Source organism: Panthera onca, chromosome A1 (genome assembly GCF_046562875.1).
Source record: "Panthera onca isolate mPanOnc1 chromosome A1, mPanOnc1 haplotype 2, whole genome shotgun sequence".
In the NCBI taxonomy this organism is placed as follows: domain Eukaryota; kingdom Metazoa; phylum Chordata; class Mammalia; order Carnivora; family Felidae; genus Panthera; species Panthera onca.
The window spans coordinates 99,589,088-99,613,659 of record NC_138339.1 but is presented as its reverse complement, the minus strand read 5'-3'; the positions used below and the strand labels follow the sequence as shown (position 1 = coordinate 99,613,659).

The following is a 24,572-nucleotide window of genomic DNA, read 5'->3' as shown; positions in this document are numbered from 1 at the left end:
TTTACCAGATTATATAGAAAACTTCTAACTCATTTCTAACTCTAACAGAAAGTTACTTTCCATCTATGGTAATTAACAAGAGTTACTTTGCATCAACAGTAAGAAGGAATTATTCCGTTTATTTTTAAAGTTTTTACTTATTTATTTTCTTGGGGGGTGGAGAGAGTGAAGAGAGCATGAATACAAGTGGGAGAGGGGCAGAGAGAGAAGGAGAGAGCAGGGTGGGGGACAGAGAATCCCAAGCAACCTCCACACTGTTAGCACGGAGCCCAATGTGGCAATGTGGGGCTTGAACCCATGAACCATGAGATCTGGACTGAGGTGAAATCAAGAGTCAGTTGCTTAACCGACTAAGCCACCCAGTGCCCCAAGAAAGCAATTATCTTATTTTATTTTAATGTTCTTTTAATTTATTTAAAAATGAGAGAGAGAATAAATTTTTATTTATTTTAAAATACGAGAGAGAGAGAGAGAGAGAGAGAGAGAGAGAGAGAGAGAGAGAGAGAGAATGAATGAATAAATAAATGGGGGACCGGTAGAGAGGAAGACACAGAATCTGAAGCAGGCTCCAGGCTCAGAGCTGTCAGCAAAGAGCCCGACGTGGGGCTCAAACTCATGAACCGCGAGATCATGACCTGAGCCAAAGTTGGACACTTAATCAACTGAGCCACCCAGGCACCCTGAAAGGAATTATTTTAAACAGTGCATTCCACAAGTGTACTTCAAACATGACTCATGATTTAAAAAATTATGTAAACATCTTGTAGGGTATTTCTCTAAATGATTCTAATAACTTTGCCTTCTGTTGCTTGGTTTCAAGTCTCCAGAAAAAGAGATTGGAGGCTTTCCTCAAATGTCTGGAAATCTGGCTATCTGTTCACATTTAAGAGTAAGTTACTAGAAGCTCTGTAAGCATCAGCAGGGTTTTAAACCCAGTGGACTTCATTTAAGGGTGATCTGGTAGTGAGACAGCTTCTTCATGGTAGATGTAGAAAATCTCTATAGGTCCCTTCCTTGTGGTCATTCAGCATCTAGAGTTATGTTCTATTTTTGTATCAGAAAATATACATCTGGTTGATGGGTATTCTGGAAACAGGGTAAAAGAAGGGAGCTTCAGTACACAGACTTTCATTTCGTGCCTGATCATCAGAGTTCTTGGAGATAAAAAGAACAATGAGGTTGCTAAATTTTAATACTCAGTTTGTAAATTTCTGCATAATCACTTTATTGATGATAGGCCAATACACCTATCTTTTGCTGTGCCAGGTATTCCAGAATCTAGAACCGTCCATTTCAATTTCTATAGAAAATAAATTTCTATTCTATTCTGGGGAGTGTAGGTCAGGGAACTGACTGGGCTAGAAGATTGGACTTGCGAGTTTTACAATTTAACAATTTTCTCAATGTCCAAACAAAATCTTTTTTCCATTAAAGCAGATTATTTATTGTGAAATTAAAATATAACTTGAAATAATCTTCCCCAAATAACCCTCTAATTTAATAAAGATAAATCTAGATGGCTCAGTAAGGTTCAACATTTCAGTCCCAAGTCCCAAGTCCCAAGTCCCAAGTCCCAAGTCCCAAGTCCCAAGGATAGATAACCCTGTAGTAAGAAGCTAGTATTTCACAAGACTGAGGGGAGGGCAGGTCATAAGCAGGAAGAAAGCTATGATGAAACTAAGGAACAGGAAGAGCCAAAAAGGAAAAAGTAGGGGGACAGAAGTATCAGATTTTAGTATCAATAAAAGAATATTCCACTGTGATCTACCAAAAAGAAAATTAATTCCATGCATACGACAGTTTGGAAAATTATTTGAAAACAGGCCACAAATTATACCTCACATTCTTTCACAACATTAGCAAAAATAAGCTTAATTAGATTAACTTATTTTTTCACAATGTCTTATTTTTGTAACTTAAAAAATTTTTTACAAATCTAATCCAGCTTTTTTGTAGGATATTTCAAAAGAAGAGTACTGACTATGGATCACAGGTTTCTGGATTTGTTTTTTTGTTTTTTCAGGCTTAAGATTCCTCATGTAAATGATACCATGCAGTATTTGTCTTTGGCTTATTTCTCTTACATTAGGCCCTCGAGCTTCATCCATGTTGGTGCAAATTGTAGGTTTCTAATGAACAATTCAGAATTCTATCTAATAAGTTAGCCATTATAAATACAGCAAAATAAATGGGTATATGAAATAAACCACCTTGCTCCTGTGTCTATAAACAAATACGTGGTGAAATCAGAGCTATTTTTAATAACTTACATTTAATAACACTGATTATATACTTTTTAATACCAGTTTATTAAGTGGAGACAGAAAAGTACGTTCAACAGAGAGAATATACTCTAAATAAACATTCAAGTTATATTATAATGCTTCCACTCCAAGAAATAAACTTTGAGTGCTAGAAACTGATTTTATAACTGCTGAAATAAGCAGGTCAATGTCTGGAATTTAGAATGAGTCTTTGTTAGATCATGAGCTGCCATTATTATTTAATGTCACAATGTGTATTTTACTCATATGTCTTTTCCTGGAAGAAACTTTCACTTTCCAGTAATTACACTGCTTTTTAAGAACTACTCAATTAGATAATTATTCTTGCTATATACTTAGTTATTATATAACTTTAGAAAGTACACTTAATCCAGCCAACCGGAAAAAATATACTACTTACACTTTTCCTTATTGCCATTAGTATTATGCAAGAAGTCTCCATCGGAACGTGTTGTAGGAAAGTCATCTTCATCATCTTCTACCACTAAAGAAAATATATTTCAGGATATTAGGATTAAAGGAAATAGAAAACCAATTTTTTCTTATGTTCGAATGAAGTCAATATATTCTAGATTCTGTTGTCAAGGTATGCCCAAGGTTGTCAAGGTATGCCCAATAAACATGCTGTGCAATGTCTTGAAATACATTAGAAAAATTGTACCCATTCTCATTTGTGTAAGGGATAACATTGAGATATGAATTATTTTGTCCTTTAGTCATCCTATCCCTTCCTACCCAGCTTGGGGTGATTTCATAAGTCTACCAGAGGCCTGCAAGGGCTGAGCAGGACTGTAAGAGAGTAAGTTACATGCAAAAGATACCTTAATTTGCCTCTGGGAGTTCTTAAGTTTACTATTTCTGCATGTGTAGGGGATGACTTACAGGTCATGACAACAAAATGACTTACAGGTGTGATATCAATTTGCATTCATCCTTATGTGTCTGTGCCTGGACATTCCTTTTAACTTACTCAGTTCCAGAAAAAACAGAATCCCCTATGTTCTCTTTCTGCATGCCTTTTTGTTCTATGTTCTATCCCTTTTTCTAACATACTTTAATTCACTGTATTATGTATTCCAATCCTAATGCAAATTTATAAACCTTATTCTCTGCTATCACGTTTTTTAATGGCTTCTTTCTTTTCTTTTTAGGTACTCCCTTTCTATGTAAGAAGTCTTCATTCTAAATTAATGTTTTACTTCTTGTCTGTATCTCTTTACATCAGGAGTAACTTCATCCTACAATAAACATTTCATCTACTTTAGCTCTCTCTCTCCAATGGATGTAGAGTCCACCCCTGTTTCTTATTCCTCCCCTAAATGGTAATAATCACCATGAAAAATACTTTTGTTCTGTACTGGCATTTTCTAGTTATTAGGCTATTTCATTTTTTCATCACTTAAAAATTTTGCTACTCATCTATAACAACTTTTTCAAATCATAAGCTATTATCTACTAATACCTACTACTCATTTCTACCTAGCAAAGTGATATCAATACCTGACTAACATTTTTCTTTTCTATGTCCATCATTCCTATAGACGTCAATATTCATATTGAAGCCTCTGCAGGCATCTTAGTCCCAAGATTCATCAGATTCCCAGATTGTGTGGATCTTCATCTTCTTGTCAATCATTTGCAAATATGGTCAATTCTAAGAAGTTCATTAACACAGCATACTGCTGTTTTTAAATCAGTACTTACCATCAAACAAGATCCTGACCTTGACTCAATACTACTTTGATCAACTGTTCTTAAATACTACTGAAAGGTTTGTGCTTCACTTATCTCACTAGGATCTATTTTGGGTTTTGTATCTCTAACCATCTAATAGCCTAGTACCACCAAACAGGGATTTTCAACTTTATTTTTCTAGCGCAACACTCAATATAAAATTGATGAAAATAAGAGCTGTTCTGGCTAAAAGAGTGGCGTTCCTCTTTTCCTTCCCAACCAAGCACTCCTTGTCCATCCTTGAGCTACCTTTAAGGGATGTCTGACAGGATTTAAAGCCAATGTCCTAATATAAATCCCCCATCCCAATCAGACTGGTTTTCCTTACTAACATTCAAATCTATTATGTTAAATTGTATCTTTGGATCTTGCACATTCCTGCTTTCCCTATCCCTGCAATAATCTAAACGAACCACATTAAAAACAGCAGCTATTATTTATTGAATTTTTGCTGTTATGCACAGTTCTAATGTATGTATATTCTCACTTAATTCTCACAATCATATGTGCTGGATATAATATTCACTTTATAGCTGAGACAACAGATGTGAAAAAATGTTAAGTAATCTACTTCAAGTCAACAAACTAACAATGAATAAAAGCAAGATTAATAGAAACTTTCCTTTGATGTGATACATCTATCTTCTTTTAAAATCAAACACTATGTTTAGGGTAGAGATAATGTTTTCTACTTTTGAAAACCATACACACACACACACACACACACACACACACACACACACACGACTTTAAAGGTTAGTTAAATCCTACTGAAGTATGTGTGGAAATGTGGGTGGTCTGGCTAAGACTGCCTAACTAACAATTCTGATTAATTATTTTATATAAAAACACTGAACACCTAAAATAAATGAGAATTTGCTGTTATCATTTCAATGACACACTTAAAAAAGCACAGTGATTCTTAAAATTCTTTAAGCCATAAAAACACTTCAAACCAAGAATACTCTACCCGGCAAAGTTATCATTCAGAATTCAAGGAGAGAGAAAGAGTTTGCCACACAAGCAAAAGCTAAAGGAGTTTGTCACCACTAAACTGGCCTTACAGGAAATGTTAAGGAGACTTCTTTAGGCTGAAAAGTAAGTGAGTTAATTAGAAACAAGAAAATATATGAAAGAATAAATTCTCATTGGAAAGGTAAACAGAGTAAAGGTAGTAGATTAATAACATATAAAGCTAGCATGAAGGCTACATGACAAAGCATTAGAGCAATCCACTACCTACAATCCACTGTTGTCATATTTTGATAATTTTTATCTATTTATTTAGAGAAAGATAAGAGAGAACATGAACAGGGCAGAGAGAGAGGGACAGAGAGAATCCCAAGCAGACTCCACACTGTCAGTGTGGAGCCTGATGTGGGGCTCGAACTCACAAACTGTGACATCATGACCTGGGCCGAAATCAAGAGCTGGATGCTTAATCAACTGAGCCACCCAGGCACCCCCAAGGTATTGATAATTTAATGAAAGATCCTTAGATTCAGTTCAGCAACTCTGATCTACAAAGTAGGAAACTATGGTCCATGTCCTTATTTCACCTTTACCCAGCATGAGTTCTTAAAAATATCAATATTTTTTATAATAGCATTTATAGGGAAATCAGTTGTTATGGGTTGAATTATGTCCCTGCAACATTCATATGTTAGAAGTCCTAACCTTCCGTACCTCAGAATGTGACTGTATCTTGAGACGGGGTGTTCACAGAGGTAATCAGGTTAAAATGAAGTCACTAGGGTGGCCCCTAATCCAAGATGACCAGTGTCCTCATAAACGAAGGAAATTTAAACACAGGCACTTACAGAAGGAAGATGATGTGAAGACAAAGGGAAGAGACAACCCATCTATAAGCTCAGGAGAGAGACCTAAAATAGATCCTTCCCTCATGGCCCTCAGAAGAAACCAATGTTGGTAACAACTCATCTCGGACTTCTAGCCTCCAGAACTGTGAGAAAATACATTTCTCTTGTTTAAGCCACCTGGGCAGACTCCAGAGGGGCTGCTGAGCCAGATGGCAGCACTGCCGCCCCATCAGCTCCTCGCTGTCCTAGTCTATAGTACTTTGTGATAGCAGCCCTAACAAATTAATATATTAGTCTACCACTGTTGCTATTTATTCAAACATGAATAGCATTTAAAATTATTTTTCAAAGATTCTATACAACCTGGTTATCACTGTATCCCAACTTCTAAGCCTTCCATTATCACTTTTGTCCTCGAAATGTTCTCTACTACTGATAAGATCATTTAAAAATAAATAAATCAATTCTGTATGTATTCTCTTTTTGTTGAAAGGGCTATTTGCAAGCAAATGAAAGATGATGTGTAATGTTTAGTTTGATAAGAAAAGATATACACACATTTTTCTTAAGGAGAAACACAAGTTGAAGGGCCTTTCTTTTTAGAGAAATAAATATCAAATGTTAAAGAACCTAAAACTTAAAGTCTATGAAATATAAAGAACATTAAGGCTACTTAATTTAGATAAAATTAAGTACCTAAATTAAGTACTTTATAAGGAATATGGGTTTCTGCTTCTGACCAACATAGAAGAAACAGGCTACCCTCTAGAATGAAACTAAAAAACTGGAAAAACTACATGAAACAATGGTTTTCAAGACATTGGATATTAGGCCACAAAGGACAATGATTCCTGAGAGTCAGGGAACAAATAACATGAGCCCTATGACTGCTCCAGGTTACTGTCTTGGGAGAGTTTCCAAGCTCTAGAGTAAGGAGGAAACCAGGAGTCTGGCAGACTCTAAGGTGAGAAGGAACTGACAGTACAGAGAAACAAAGGCAACTGGAATTCACAAGGCAGATGACTGCAGAGGAGAGGCCCGTACAGAGAAAGAATTCTGAAGATCAGCAGAAGGTCCCTTTGAACATTCAGTAGAGTACTGTTAGCACATACAAGTGAGGGAACTATAGAGGCCAGGGAAAGAACTGTATGAAAAAATTCCAGGGAAAAGTATCCAAAACCTACACGGTACAGGGAAAAGTGCCTGTTTCCAAATCACGGACTGGAAAACCTCATAATTCACAGTGTACTGGTTAAAGAACACTGAAAACTCTTGCCTCAGTAGTGGGGAGAAATTAAAATACATAACTGTAAGGTTCTTATACTATGCTTGGAAGTGGCATGTTACTTGAAGGTAGTTAAATGTACATACTATGAACCATAAAGTAGCCACTAAAATAACGAAGAGTAATAGCTAAAAAGCCAAAGGAGGTAACAAAATTATTTACTAAATACTCAATCCAAAAGAAGGCAGAAGGGAGGGAAAAGAATAGAGAGAACAAAAAGTATCAACTCAGATCAAACACATTTAATAAGACCAAGAAATGAAACCTTGTCAAGCAACCTAGTTATACTGGGAATGAACATGGTGCTATTTAGGAATACTGAAGGCATTTTTGTCTTCACAGCAAAGGAAAGGAACAAATGAAGAGCAGATGTTAACAACATCAGTAATATCTTTAGCAGTAACAAAGAAAGAGTAACTTTAAAAACTTACACGAGTTAACTTAAGATCATGTCTCTTAAATAAAAAAATTCACTAAAGATTATTTTTAAATGTCTATGTAGCTCCATTATTGATTTCTTCTTCTATGAGAAAAAAGCCAGAGGAAGGGAGGGGGAGAGAGAGAAGTGAAGAGAAAAAGGAAGGGAGAAGAGGAGGAGGAAGACAGAGGAATACAGAGATCAAATGATTTCAGATTTAGAGGATTTAACATAAACATGCTTCTCTGTAAGACTCATCAGGGGGTAATTTTTTTTTTTTTTTTTTTTTTTTTTTTTTTTTTTTTAAAGTTAAGCTCTAGGCCTAACGTGGAGCTTGAACTCATGACCTGAGATCAAGAGTTGCATGCTCTACCAACTGAGCCAGCCAGGTGCCCCACAGGGTAAATTTATTAGACGTGATCATGTGAAATACCCCATACTACCGAGATGATAGATATATTTTTTAATGGAATAAAGAGTTTAAAAATCATGTAAAAGTCTTCAATGGCATCTGGTTTGGGTGATCAGATTAATCAGGATATGTTAATATAGTATACAAGTTATAATACTGAAATCTGTTACACTGGGGGTTTTCAGCAAGTGACTATAATTACCTTTATCACTTAAAGACATTACCCTTTAAGATCAAGAAGCTTTAAATCCATTCATTCTCCAAGTAAAAATAGTGGTAATAGCCTAATTAACCTTTATCCCTTTGAAGTTCATCCTTGGAGACAGCATCAGCACAGGCATCAAAGTACTTCTGTAAAGTATCAACTTGTCTACACAGGATATCTCTAAAGGTTTCCATTTCAGCCAGTTTTTCACGTAAACTGTGGCCTTTCTGCAAAACACACAAAGTGGCGAGGTAATCCAAGTTAACAAAACTGGAATTTATATACTCCTATGATGTTTCATCACCTTTTAAAGTCTACATCTTATTACTGAGGGGATGGGGTAGGGAGAGTTGTCAAGTTCAATGTAACACTCCCAGGAATAGACTTGAACATGACTAATTAGTGGCTTGACAGTGATAAGCCTGAAGGAAGTAGAGAACAGTTAAGTCTGACAATGTGCTAATATAACATTTAGTATTTTCAAATTAAACACTGTGAGGAAAAATTGTTAAAGACTTTGGGCAAACGTATTACTCGGTGACCTTTCAAAGGAATGGTGAGTGTCATTTACAGAACTCTTAAGAGAGCGTGTTGTTTGATCATATAGAATTTAATTTCGTTGCACTGGAGCTATTTTACAACTCTTTAAGTAGTAGAAAACTGAGAGCAATGTAAAGTCCACAGAGGTGCAAATTAATTTTGTCCAGTGAACACACTTGGTTACTAATCTCTGAACAGAATATATTTGCATATATTAACAAAATCATTTCACTGTTCTTTACATTCTGCTTTGAGCCAATTTTTTTTACATCTTAACTCATTAATGAATGAAATAAAATCTGATATGCTCATTTTATATTTGTAAGAATCATGATTTTGCACCTTAAAAACCATAACAATATGAAATAAGTTACATTGTGGAATATTTCTTTCAAAAACCTATCAAGTTCTTTTCACAACACTCAGTACTCAATTTATGCTGCCCTATAGCATAACAACAAACCTTGAATGAAGAGGTGGATGTTGCAGAATAGCCACTTGCTCCAGACACCAGTGACACCATAGAGCCATGTCGACGCAAGCTGGATTCAGATCCATATCCAGATTCGGTCTAAAAAGGAAAGTAAACTAAGTGAAAAAAAAGTTAAATAAAAAATACTTCATTATCACAAGAAAAAAAAGTTGTAACTGTGAGGTAATGGGTGTTAACTAAACATCGCAATATTCACTTCACAATACATATATATCAAAACATTACGTTGTACACTTTAATACAATGTCACATGTCAATTATATATCAATAAAACTGGAAAAAACACTTAAGAGCAAACAAAAGTTTCCCATAAATAAATAAGGTGATTGTAACAATAATTAGCAATTTGAGTCCACTCAAGAAATACAGGTAACCCAATGGCATAAGTAATGCTTTTCAATTCCTAGTTGCCATTTAATTGGGAAATTTACTGAACAACAACTTCATGTTGGGCTAGTGGGCTAGGAGGGTTAAATAACAGGAAAACTACCTTGAGTAGTCAAATTCAGAGACAAAGTAGAATAGTGGTTACCAGGGACTAGAGGAAGGGGGAAATGAGGAGTTGGAATTTTACAGGCAGAGTTTTTGTTGCAGAAAAGGAAAAAGTTCTGGAGATGGATGGTGATGTTCGAGATGGATGTACTTACTGTCACAAAACTGTACACTTAAACATGGCTAAAATGACCAATTGTTACATGCATTTTACCAATAAAAATTGGACAGAACAAGGATAAAAAGATGATAATAGGAAAACTTTCAGTACTATTTCTTTCTAGGCGAATCACTTATCCCGACATAGCTCAAATACAACTGTCTCAGTGAAGCCTTTCTTATTACACCAGGCAGTGTGTCTCTGTATTCTCAACCATTCTAGAGCATGATTACGGCACTCAATTAAAATAGTTTTACACTTTGTAATTACGACTGGAGTTGGAACTTCTAGAAGAAGATTGTATCTTTAAAAAATTTTATAGTAACTTCAATAGTTCATAACAGAAAGAAAGTTTCCAATTTAGTCAGTCTGTTAAGTAATCATACCATGGAAGATAATTAATTGAACTCCTGGATATTTGGGTACAGTTAGACTCCGTACTGTAGTACTACTTGGGGTTGGCATTCCTCAGAGCACCAATTTTCACTCGTCTTATAACAAAAGCAGTAATAATAATATAGACAAAGGAAATGAACATTTGAAAAAAATACTTCCAAGTACCTGAAACCTGCTCAACTATTTTGGATTTCTGATTACTTTCTATTGTTATTTTTAAAAAGTACTACGGATAATTTTAGTCTTAGTCACAAAACTTAAGGTAAAAAAATATCTAATCATTTCTGGTATCATGCCTAGTAGCAACATTTAGAAGGTTTTTAGATTACTTGATTTTCAAGATTAAGACTAGGAATCACTAAAATTAAGCACGATGTATTACAGAAACCATTTCTACTGGCATTTTTACATCCTCTGTGCTCTAGCTCCTGAAAATCCAGTACATTTCCTATACACCTATTGGTTTACCCAAGACATTATTCTAACTGAAAAACATTCTTTTAGGTATAAGAACATTAAGTTTTTATACTGATTTAATTACTAAATTAAATGTTTGTGTTATTGTCTTTATGTAAATGATACTAATACTAGTTCAAAACATTTTCCAGTTCAGTATCACTTCATTTAACCTAAGTTCATTATTCTAGGAAGAAGATGGAAAAGGAGGAAGAATGAGAAAGGAGGAAGAGGAATCCAAAATCAAAAGAGTAAAACAGCTCATGGAAAAGAGAAAAGTACCTTAGGCAAAGAGACTAGAAACTTATCCATGTGAAAACCTCTTAAAATTCAAGCTTCCAGTATATACTGGTTGCCACACAAAGTGAAATTATCATACTTCAATAATGGTCATTAATAAAACACTCTGTGAAAGATACTGCAATATGTTCTTAACTATGAAGTTACTAAGAAATTACATATAAACTTAAGACTGCATGGAATCAAAGCTCTTCTCTAAGACTTACTTACATATGTCATCCTAACACAATTCCATACCTCAAAGCAAAACAATATTTTAGTGATGAAGCAAAGTATGTATTTTTGTGCCAGGAAAACTATTCATGAAAGGGTAAAACATACACTTTATGTAAAATTGTACCTCAAGAAAATTGATATTTTTTTTAGAAGATAAAACTAATCTATGACAAAAGAAAATAGGCCAGGGAATGGGGGAAATGGTTACAAAAAGGCACAAGAAAATTTGGGGGTACAGGTTATAATTGTCCAAACTCAACTGTCCATTTAAAATGGATACATTTTGAGGCACCTGGGTGGCTTAGTCAATTAAGCTTTCAACTCTTGATATCGGCTCAGGTCATGATCTACACAGTTGTGACACCACGAGCTAGCTCAGTGTGCTCTCTCAAAAGTTAAAAAAAAAAAAAAGGAGAGGTTTGAAGAATGTAATTTGTACCTTAATAAAATAAAAGAAGGTAAGCTTGTTTCAATATCACAGAATCCTACCAAAAGAGAATTCTAACAATCATATAGTTTACAAAAAATAAGACTTTTGAAATAATATCCTAAGCTAGGTTCTTTACCTAAAATGGCTCTAGCTTCTTCTCCTGTCTTTTGATAATAATGTTAACTTTCTAAGGGTGGTGTTTCTACACTTCAATTGTATTGGTTTGGTAAAGTTTTTCATTCAATTTCAATACAGAAGACTGGGGGCGCTTGGTGGCTCTGTCAGTTAAGTGTCTGACTTTGGCTCAGGTCATGATCTCACAATTTGTGGGACCTCACACTTTGGGCTCTGCGCTGACAGCTCAGAGCCTGGAGCCTGCTTTGGATTCTGTGTAGTCTCCTCTCTCTGCCCCTCCCCTTGTGCTCTCTCTCAAAAATAAAATAAACATTTTATAAACAAATAAATAAATATAGAAGGCTAGAATTAAAAGTAAAAGGAACCTATAAGACTAAAAATATAAGGTACTCCATAAGTCACTTATCTCAGACAACTATGTGTCATTCATTTGTAAAGAGAAATTAATCTGAATTTCCTGTTTAAATACAAAACCCTCTTTTGACTTACAAAAAATTTTTATAATATTAAAATAGATTTTGGATGTTTATTTGTAAAATATTCAAAACCAAACAATTTGAAATTTAAATAAATCTACCCTCTCCATCCAGTTGCATTTTATCAATGGGTCTTAGAGGAAGTAAAAACTGCTTATTTTTAAAAGATCTTTTCTTTTAAGATCTTGAAACAAAATAGAAATACAACAAAGTTTTTCTAAAAGTACCTTCACCATAAAACATACCTTTTATCTTCTTGTCTATTTTTTCAGGTTCCACTATTTCAAAACAAGTAATATCTCCTCACAACTAAGACGTGATAGAACAGAGACTCCACTGTAGCAATATTGATAGTGTTGTACATTTTAAGTAATGGATAGTAAATGAATGTGGAGGCTGCGAGTTTAGTGTAACTGTACTTCTACCTCTAATAAAGTTTCACTTAAATAAATTCCATTACGAATTATGTAAAATCATCCCAATGAAAAAGAAATACACTAAGCAATTGTGTGGTTATTCAATTTAAACAATGGAGATTCATATGTCACTCTATTTCAGTTAATAACTGCGCTAAGATAAATTTAAATATAAATAAATGTTTAACAAATATACATACAAATACACACACACACACACACAAATGAATCCTCACTGTTTAAAATCTAGTCATTCTGGAAATGTTTGTAATTGTACAATGATATTGACATTGCATAAAACATTCTTAATGGTATACACCACAACATTTAGAGTAATTTATGACAGCCACAAAATGGATCAAATCATCTTTGGGAATCACAGAATAAAAATAAGAGAACACTATCATTACTTTAAAAGAATAGATTCAAGGGATGCTTGGGTGGCTCAGTTGGTTGAGCATCCACCTCTTCATTTTGACTCAGGTCAGGATTCCAGGGTCATGGGATCAAGCCTTAGGTCGGGCTCTGAGCTGTCAGCTGGGAGCCTGCTTGGGATTCTGTCTCTCTCCCTCGGCCCCTCTTACCCGACTCGTGTTCTCTCTTTCTTAGATACATGAAAAGTGAAAAGAAAAAAAAAAGGGATAGCTTCAAACTGTATAATTAAGCCTGCCTTTCTTATTCATGTGATGTGGCTCTGATTTAGTTTTAGAGTTCTCTAAAAACATCTAATCTATCACCAAAGATATCAATATTTTAAAAGCATTTGGTCATAAGTGCTAAAAATATTTCTAAAAGAAAAGTTATAGGGGCGCCTGGGTGGTTCAGTTGGTTGAGCATCCGATTTCAGCTCAGGTCATGATTTCGTGGTACATGAGTTGGAGCCCTGCATCGGGCTCTGTGCTGACAGCTCAGAGCCTGGAGCCTATTTCAGATTCTGTGTCCCCCTCTTTCTCCACCCCACCCATGCTTGTGCTCTGACTCTTTCTGTCTTTCAAAAATGAATAAACATTAAAAAAATTAAAAAAAAGTTATAAAACTATTCTGAAAAGGGACAACGTTCCTGGCATCTCCTTTGTCTTCCCAAGATATTCAGTTTAAAGGCAGCAATACTCATCCTGAATTTATAAGGTATGTTATTTGAAGGTGACGTGGGGTGAGGGAAGAAGGATGGAAACAGGGGGAAAAATTACTTTATTGTCACAACTGATATTCTGTTAAATGTTCTTAAAAACTGTAACATGCTTTTAAAATCTCATTGGTATGATTGGGAAACTTCAGAGGCATGCTGGCTTTTTCTTAATGTCACTTACTTTTCCACAAGAAATATAAAGTTGAGCTTAATTAAAACCTCTAATCACCAATATATAATATTTTGAAAACACTAAATTCTATCTAAAATTAATAATGCAGAATTCATATATAGTTACTATAGGAATATTTTCCTTTCAGTATATCTGCTTAAATACTACAATGAGATCACACCTTTATTATAATATTCCTTTTTATTAACACCACACACACACACAAAAGTCCCAAAACAAAAACAAAACACACTCTTTTGGCCACTAGATGGGATCAGTAGCATTTTCCAAGTAGCAGTACACTTGGAAAACTGAGGTTACTACTGGTCAAAGTACGATAGTAACGTTTAGACTAATTCCTTTATGTGTACCTTTACCTTCTGTATTTTCACTTTTTGAAAAAACTTAAAAGCATAATAAATTAAATCATATAGTTCAAAGTTATGAATTTAATAAAACATCAGAAATGCCTAGAAACTGATTTGAAAAGAAAATTCCCTCAAAGATACAAATTTTATGGTTTGGCTTAATCATGTGGGAGATAAACTTATATATTCTCATTTTGTACAATCTGTTCATCATCCCATCTAGATTCCAAAGGCCGTGGTTAAAAATCATAGCAAAAAGGCTGCCTTATTTTAGTAGCACCTGCCTTTTGAAAAGCTCATTCTTTTTCCTAGTAACACTCTCCAACAAGAAACACAGCAAAGAAATTTAGACAAATTAAGTAACTTCCTCATGGTGTAAAAAACCATCTAGTTATTAGTGTCAAAGTTCCCCCTAACTCCAACAACACTGTCTCTTTCCATTTTAATTACGGAGATAATATACAAGATTAATATAAAAACAATGGAGCATTTTCTAGAAATTAAAATTCTGAAACCCATAGTAAAACCAAGTAAGCTTGCTATGCTATAAACATCCACACATCTACCTTCAATACTATTTTAAAGCAAACCACGAGAAGCAAGACACTATTTAACCAAAAGGACTGTGATTTAAAATATCATTCAAGTTGCAGTGGAAACAGTTTTATTCTTGTCTAAGTCAACATAAACATATTATTTGAGTTAAGAAAATTTGGCAGAACAATTTCATGTCCATAAATATTAAAATCTCATCCATTTAGACTTTCAAACACTGATGGACCCCCCTGAAACAGCAGTGGCCTCCAGAGTAACAAGAACGCAGGATAAGAGAAGACAAGGCTCTAGCATCACTGTAACCACTAGACAACTACACAATCAGTTACTACCTTCTTGGGCTTAATTTTCTAATGTTTAAAATGATATGAGTAGTCTAGGATCATAATTCTCTGTGCCAAACCTAAATACCAAAACTTAGGCTAAAAATGTACATATGCAATGGAGGCCAAATGTAAGGCCAACTGTAATTCCTTTTTGTTGAACCAGATGGAAAGATGTAACACAATTCATCAATTTAATGTACCAGATAAAGAGAGGTTCAACCCACCCTGATTTCCAGGAATTGTAGCACTTCATGAATCAAAGAAATTTTAAAATATATTAAGAAAATGATACCACAGAGGATTTTTAACATATTCTGGCTGCCTAATCCTAGCAGCCCTCCACTAAATATTATTTGCTTACTCTCAAGATATTTTTCTCAAATAATACTGGAAAATAGAACATGTGCTCAGATTAGTCCTATAGACCTTTTTCTTTTCAGATCCTAGTCATTCTTGTATCATAATTTAAAAACCAATATCAAGGGCGCCTGGGTGGCTCAGTCAGTTAAGCGTCTGAATCTTGGTTTCAGCTCAGGTCATGATTTCACGGGTAGTGAGTGGTTAGTGAGTTCAAGCCCTGCATCAGGCTCTGCACTGGCAGTGTGGAACCTGCTTGGGATTCTTTCTCTCTTTCTCTCTCTCTCTCTCTTTCTCTCTCTCTCTCTCTCTCTCTCTCTCTCTCTCTCTCCCTCCCTCCCTCCCTCCCTCCCTCCCTCCCTCCCTCCCCTGCTCATGTTCTCTCTCCCTCAAAAATAAATAAATGAACTCAAAAAAATAAAAATCAGTATCAAGTAAATGATTTGAAGGTCATTTATGGAACTTGGTTATTTATTTTGCATTTTCTTCTGCTGGGACGGGAGATGAGCTTTCGTTTACAGAAATATCTAAACATGCAAAGGGTTGTACTGAAATCAGACTGGAGGAGTTAACCAGGGCCTTATCACATACCCTAGTTAAGTGTTAAAAAGAATGTTAGAGGAACAGAAGAAAATAAGACACTGCCTATTACAATCCCCCAAAATGCCCAAATACAATATTGGTACTATAGAAAGAGAGGGTAACAACACTCTCTTATTGACTTTAGAACTTCCTTTCTTGCACTTAGAATTTCAGGCTTTAGATTCCATAACACATCCTTATAGCTAAAGGGGAAATTAGTAAGGTACAAAGTACTTCCTCTGTAGCAAAAGCTGTTGACACAATCAGTGATGCAAAAGATGATTCTAAACAATTGTGACACTCTGAAATTCAGACTTATCTTAAAAAATTTTTTTTCTCCTTCCTTTAAGGGAATCTGGAGGTCCACCTGTCTTTTTTTCTCAGTGACATTAAAATGGAGGTGAGAAATAACTAGATAGCTATCAAATGAAGCTGTATAAATGAAGTCTGTTAAATAATTTTTCCACTCTAGTTTTAGAAAACAAGTACCAAGGGATAGAGAGATTTTTTTTGTTTTTCTTTCAGAGGAGGGCTGATGAGAGTTGAGTAACTTTCTAAAAAATGGATGTTTTAGATATTAATTCCAGAGAGCCACCTTGGATAAATTGTAACAACAACAGTAAAAGCTAATATTTAAGATACTTACTTTGTACCAGGCATGATGCTAACACTTTAAGTGCATTATCTCATTTAATTCTTTCCACAGCCTATGTGAAATAGGTATTATTAGTATACTCATTTTGCAGGTGATTTTATTTATTGTCTTCAGAGTCACACAAATGGGAGCCAGGATTTAATTCCAGGTTCAAGAGCCCATGATGTTACTTATTATATGCTATATTGCCTCAATATCCAGAGACTTTGCTTCTACTTCTTTCAAATGTATCCCTTTTTCTATTTTCCTATTGCTATTCCCTAGTTCTGGTCAATGAGTGGCTCATTTGGATAAATTCTCCAGCTTTCTAACTACTTTCAAGTCTTGTTCCTCTTAAAATCCTTTCTAGTATAACCAGAGTAGTCCTTTAAAAATAGATATCTGATTCTTTACTTCCTGTTTTAAATCCTATTTGGATTCCTATTTCCATAAGATCAAGTCCATACATTGCCTATAAGGCAATGTTAGAGGGAGAAATAGAATTACTCTAAACTACTATCAGTATCCATAAGCATTTACTAGCCATTATTTAAAATGTGTTATATCACAATTGCTGTAACGGAGCCTTTTGTTCTAGCATATCTTTGTCGTAAGGAGATATCACCCGTTTTGAAATAGTGGAACCTGAATTAATAGACAAGGAAATAAGTGTGCTTCACAATGAAAAAATCTTTAATAATACTTTATAGTATTTATATTATATCATAAGTGCTTGATAAATGTTAACTAATATATTTCTTCTTCACCCCCCTCACACAGGAAGGATATTCCTTTATATATCTACTCCAAAAACACTTAACAGGGGAGAATAAATATAATAAATAAAAAAAGAAGCTAGCAGCAGATGTAACAAACTTATCAATACTACTCTTTAACTTTCTTATTTTATAGTTTGCCTTAGAAAAAAAGGTCATTGCATATCTTCTTTCAGAAGGAAGTTCCACAGGCACAGGATATAGAAGTCATAATTCTATTTTTTTTTCTCTAAGTGCAAAGAGATGACAGTGGCAAAACAACTTTTTGAAGGTCCCTTAAATGTCCCAGTAAGAGAAAAAGGCAGATTTTCAATGTTTAGTAAGTATTTACAGGTTTACTCAAATGTAAGAGTACAGTTAGCCAAGGAAACTGAACCATAAATTCTCTGCAAAGATCCTGAAAGAAATACATGCACATAAAACAATGGTAAGCAAATGAATGTTCTTTATTATTCTGAAACTTTGGCCTCAAACCTAAATTTTCTAAAGAAGGTATGCATTCCTTTCTTAAGGGTTAGGGGAGAAATCTAGATCTATATCAAACACGAAAAAATACACATAACTTATTCCTGGGTGGAGGAAAAGCAACAAAACAGTATATTATCATTTAAGTACAAATATAAGTCTGTACATGCAAAGGAAGTATCTGAAGAATGAATAGTGGTCATTTCTAAATGGCCTAAATATTCATTTTCTTTTTTGTAGTTTTCAGTATTGTCCATATTGTTTGAAGTATTTATAGTAATCAAGTATCACTTCTACAAAAATAAACACAAAAAATAAAGTCACAGAACACATTTTTAATCTATCTCATTTAAAAAGGGTCAAAAAACTAATAATACTGGTAAAGTTGCAGTGAAATGAATACCCACAAATTCTACACATGGAATGTACATTAATGCAATCCTTTCTGAAAGCACTTTTGACAACAGATATCAAAAGTGCTCATATCCTTAAACCTAGCAATTCTACCTCTCAGAAACTATTATAAAAACACAACTAACCTGCAGAAAAATGCTTTATGTAGGAAGGCAGTAAATACTAAATGCAAAAACCAAAAAAAATCTAGAGGCCTAATAGTATAAAATATATACTAAAATTACAGTACATTAAAACACTAACAAAGCTATATTGTAAGAAGAAAATTGTACTAGATGGAAAGGAAAACAGGATAGAAAATTTATCTCCATAAGGCTTTGGTGAGGGCATGGGATGTAAACATAGAAGGTAGTTTTGTATTTTTTTCCTTATAATGATTAAGTATTACTTTTAAAAACCAGAGTGGGACAATAAAATCTAATCAACAACTATTCTCAGGAATGATTTTTAAAGACTTGAATTAAATGATGACAGTACATAATTACTCCTTTATCCCTCTACAGACCAAAGGGATGCTTCTGAAAAGAAAAAGGGACTAGAAAATGAACAGTGATAAAAGCATTCCTACCAATGATCATACCTGGTCTGTCAAGGACATGGACGTTCTGTGACTAAACACTGACAAAAATGTTTTCAGCTAGGATATTCATTTACTTTGCTACCTATTCTTATTGTTTCTAACCCAAAGCCATACTTCATCCTTCAATTCCGAACCAACCCAGAATATTTACCAGACAATAAAGACGACAACATAAGCAAATCTTTTTTAGGCTATTAGCTAAAAGGATTTATTTAATGAAAAGAGCAGTTTTGGGTTCTTTGATTTTTTAAGAAATATTTTCTCCCAGATAATGTCCAATATATTCAGCAAATAAAATCAGAGAAGTTTTCACTGATGTCAATATGCGTGAGCCATGCCACCCACTATTACTTTTCTACATCAAACACAGAAAGAACAGAATCCAATCTGTCTTGGTAACTGTCAGAAATCTTCCCTCCTGATTAAATAAAAATTCAAATATAATACTGAAACACTGTAAAAAATAACTTTTGTAGCATAAAGTCTCATTTTAATATTTTCTACAGTAATGATATAGAAGTTACTGAACTCTATATTAACTGAGTCCTTTAATCTTTCTTATCTAAAGAAACATTTTCAAAGCAAATTACAGACTAATAAAGGATAGAAGAAAAAGCTGAAAAGTTAATAGTATTTATGTAAATTGTTAGTAGTAAGTATGCGGCAAGCATTATAAAAACTTGCAAATTTGGTAAACGCCATACAAAATTACAGATTACAGTTTCAGAATATTATGTGTGTATAACTGCCAATCAATCCCACCCTACCCAAAGCACATGTAAATATGCAATTAATTATAAATGGACCAAGAGTGGCCAGTTCCTAGAAACCTAGAGTGAAGAGGCAATCAGATTTATTTAAGATATTTACTTTGAGGAATGTCAAGAGATTCGGGCAGTTAGGAGTAGGAGCTGAAGACAAAGAGAAGCCAAACAGGAAAAGGTCATGACAAACCAACAAAAAGAAACTAAGAGTAGGACGGGAGAACAAAAGTTATGAATAAACAGGAACTATGAAAGAGGGAGAAGAACAGACTAAAACTAAGCTACATTAACTATAGGTGGGGAACAGGTGATGGGACAGTAACAGTTTTGTGAATAAGAGCACTCAGAGTTAAGTATATAGATCCAATTTTCTTTGTAGGCAGGGCATTCTAATTTTTCTTGGTTCATGGCAATATTCTCATTTCTCAAGGTTAACATGAGTTGACCTTATTTCCTGTAACTTAAAAAGCTTAATTACAATGAATGGACCTATGGTCAATACCTATGGGATCTTTTCAAATTTTCAATATTTATCTGATCTGGACAACTATGTTCAGCTTTAGCAGATGCTACAAAAGTCTCCCAAAGTGTCTGCACCAATTTACACCTGTTACTCTACATCCTCACCAACACTTAGTATTAAGTCCTTTTTTCTTTTTATTTATTTATTATTATTATTGTTGTTGTTTAAGGTCACCCTGCCTGACGGATGTGCATTTCCCTGATAACTAATGGCGTAGAGGACCTTTTCACATGTTTATTATCCATTTGAATATCCTGTTTTATGAAATGCCAGTTCCAGTCTTTTGGATATTATTTTTTAAGTTTACTTATTTTGAGAGAGAAAGAGAGAGAGAGACAGAGAGAGAGAGAGAGAGAGACAGAGAGAGAGAGAGAGAGAACACAAGCAGGGAAGGGGCAGAGAGAGAAAAGCTCAAGCAGGTTCTGCACAGAAACCAATGCAGGGTTGAATCTATGAATTGTTGAGATCAGGACCTGAGCTGAAATCAAGAGTCAGATGCTTCACTGACTGAGCCACCCAGGCGCCCCAACTATTTTTGTTAAATTGAACTGTAAACTTTTCTTACTGATTTGCAGGGCTCTCCCTGTCTTTTTGACATAAATGTTGTCAAGCTAGATCTCAACTAGCTACACAGTTAATGTGATTCGCTGCCTAAATATCTTCTTTTTTCCCTGATGTAAAATCCTCTGATTCCTCTTTTACCATCTAGGTAAAATATAAACACCTTCCACAATTAAAAGAGCATGGCTGAAAATTCTAAGCTAATGACATTCCCTCTTTTCTGTATGATATACTTTACTGAATATTTAGAAATCAATAGTTAGAATTCCGTCATATGGAAATGCAAACTGCCGATGTCAGCTCAGGTGAATTCAGCTTTCAAAAATTCTAGATAACAAAACCTTACAAAGTTATTTTGAAAGCCCTTGGCAATTAAGTTATTTTTTATTCCAGAACACTAAGAGTATTTAAGAGGGTTGGTATTTTGTTTTCCTTGATTTCACCTCAAACCTCAAAAGTGCTGGCTGGTAGTATCTATATTTAGGTGTTAAAAAAATTATTAACCATGTATGGATTATCACTGCAAGCAATTTAGCAATTAACTCACTGGTAGGAACTGACCAAAGTCTTGATCTTAATCCAGAGACATAAGGAACTGTTTTTAAAAAATTTCTTAAGTTTATTCATTTTGACAGAGAACAGAGCTCATGAGTGGGGGAAGGGCAGAGAGAGGGAGAGAGAATCCCCAAGCAGACTTTGTGCACAGCCAGCACAGAGACTGATGTGGGGCTTGAACTCACAAACTGTGAGATCATGACCTGAGCCAAAGTCAAGAGCCGACACTTAACTGACTGAGCCATCCAGGCGCCCCGACATAAGGAACTTCCTCTGCTAGTTCTTTGTAGTTCAGTTGTGTTCCCAACCACTTGGGTTTTTCTACAGCTTATACGAGAAAATGACAGACCTTTGACTACTTCAGCAGCTGCTAAATTTGCACTTCTCTCAAAAATTAAAACTTTTGAATGTTAAGAGAAAAGTAAAATTTGATTCCATCTTATTCTCTCCATCACTATGGTATGATGCAAATAGGTAAATGGAGAACTAGTAATCCACCAATCTCATGAAATTACTTATATACAGAATACACCAGGGGTGTGTGACTGGCTCAATCAGAAAAGTGTCCAACTCTTGACCTTGGGGTCATGAGTTCAAGCCTCATGTTGGGTGTAGAGATTACTTAAATAAATAAAAACAAAACAAAACAAAAAATAGTCGTTAAAAAGTTACACTTGCACTCTTAAGCCTTTGCTAAGTAGATCTGATTCAAAATGCAAAGCTAGGTTTATATGATAATCATTTATAAAGCAGACAAGTATAGAATCTCCAGTATCTGTTAAGAACTTTTTCCACTATTATAGTTCATTAAATATGGCAGAGATAGTATGACTTTACATGACCTTGGTATTTCAGAAGTACTAAGAACAGGTGTATTCTGTCATCTAGCTATTTTTAAATAGTTTCCTAATAAGCGTATGTCAAACTTAAGACAAAAGAAAGTAAAATTTCAAATAAGCAGGAAACTGCTCCTAAAGATAGAGAAAAAGCACCAAAATCAAGCTGACCCTGAGACCGTACATGAAAAATTATTTAATTATGCCAAATAGCAACACAGTTTCTAAGAGATCTTCAAAGGGAGTCTTGGGTATCATATAGGTGGCTCAACCATGAGCATATTTTGGTAAGAAACTTTTTTCATACTCCATCTCATTTCAAGTAAAATGTGTAAGTTCTTTTCAAAAATTGTCTTCCATCTAATTTCCTCGGAAATCCCTAAACTTCGCAGACTAAGAATAAGCCTTTCTTCTGAAAGTATTCAACAGAACTTCAGATGTGAATTAGTGGGCCTTCACAAAAGCATAGGAATAAATCAGCAAACATTAAATTATGGAACTGCCTACATGCAGATTCCCACTACAGAAAATGAACATCTGTATAATCATTACCATTTGGATTCTTCCTGCTTAACTATGTATCTTCCTATGACTCCTCATGTTTTGGATAATTTCCAAAATGTGGGAAAAGTCTGTGTGGCCCCTGATCACCAACATTTCTCAGATCTACTAAGGTTTTCCCTTATGGAAATAAAGGAATGTCATGACTACCACAAACAAACTCTATCTGAGCCAAAAAGCATAACTTTTTCAATATGATTCTTAAATCTGCTAGTGCCAGGGGAGCCTTCCTACTAGTTTTTTTGAGGTGTGGGGTGGTACGGTGGGGCAGTATACTCATTTCATACTAAGAAACTGTTTAGTTAAAATCATATTTATTGCAATTGTAGAAGATCCTAGGAATAATCCTATGACTCTTTTAGATAATACCATCAACAGACAGCTTATCACATTTCTTTGAGAAGCTAATTATGCAGAAAATGTTCAGAGGCCCTTTGATAATAGACCATCCGTATTAGAAAAATGTTTAATCCAAATAAAAATAACACCTTATCTTTACCTTCATACAGCTTTTAGTCTTCAAATAATTTTCATGAACACCATCTCACTTGACCTCAAGACAATATGAGAGATGGCCAAGAGATTAAAAAATTACAAAAAAACTTTGTCTTTAAAAGTCATTTTATTTAGTAGTGTCTCAATCTTAGGAAGAAATGCAGAATATGAATGGACTCCACACAATATTGCACACTATTGCATAATACTCCACACTATTGCAAAATAAAATTACTGGTCTGGTATACATATGCCCCTTGGTATACTTTAAACCAAAACAGATTCTTCGAATATAAGAATGAACTCAGGAATATCTTTCTTCCACAGGGGCTACTGTCTAATGTCACACCGAATTATGCAACTAACTTCCAATATAATGAGAGCATTTAAATCACAGAATCATCTTTCTTAAACTTTTCTTCTAGTAAGCAAGTTATTCTGAAATGAATACCAAGGAGAACAAAACAGTAGCAGAGAATATAGAATGTAATGGATTTCTATTTTAAGATCAATCATGAAGAATGAAAGAAAAACAACTTCAAAAATTCCAAATTTCCCCCACAAAATTTGTTTTACAATACTGTAAATTGTTTCAACTGGAAAATTTATGTGCTCAATGCTTTGTTGATTCCTACAAAGTTGTGTATCTGAGTCTTTAGGGGAGCTTATGGTCTAAAATACACACAAGAGATATGAAGAACATATAAAAACTATGGGAATACTGTGATTCAAGAAGCCCAATGATTTAAGTCAACAAAATATATTCTACATAAATACATACTTATAGGATGGCAGATGTGCTTGTTGGCTAAAAAACTGGTGCTCAGGTCAGATAGACCTGGACCTGAATGCTGTGGCTCCTTCACTGATTAGCAATTTGACCTTGGACAAGTTACTTAATTTGTTTCAATTTCTTAATCTATAAAAGTAGGATAAGAATCTTACAAGACTATGAGAGTAAAATGAGATAAAGTGTATAATGTTTATCACCATATCTGACACACATTAATCCTCAAAACTGTTAGCTATCACCACCACATTGCTGAAGAAGTCCTGTAAGAATTTTTGGTGTATGTGAGCGTGTGTATGTGTGTGTGTGTGTGTGTGTGTGTGTGCACGTGTGTGAAATGGATTGATACACAGTTATTATAAAGAGTAAAAGAGCTACCTGGGAAGGAAGGAACAGAAACCTTTAATATCTTCCAGATATTAAAAACTACTAAAGCCTGTCAGGAAAGCCCTAACAGAGG

The 24,572-nt window shown here is 34.5% G+C and overlaps 1 protein-coding gene across 4 annotated transcripts in view; it reads right to left on the bottom strand.

The window, feature by feature from the left end:
- CERT1 (ceramide transporter 1) overlaps positions 1–24,572 on the bottom strand; it is a 102,790-nt gene that overhangs the window by 35,600 nt on the left and 42,618 nt on the right. For all 4 annotated transcript variants that reach the window (XM_060637785.2, XM_060637784.2, XM_060637783.2 and 1 more), the window contains 3 exons: positions 9,163–9,270; positions 8,248–8,386; positions 2,686–2,769 (listed from right to left, as the gene is read on the bottom strand). In XM_060637785.2, coding sequence (XP_060493768.1) covers positions 2,686–2,769; positions 8,248–8,386; positions 9,163–9,270 — 331 coding nt within the window. The remainder of the gene's footprint in view (positions 1–2,685; positions 2,770–8,247; positions 8,387–9,162; positions 9,271–24,572) is intronic.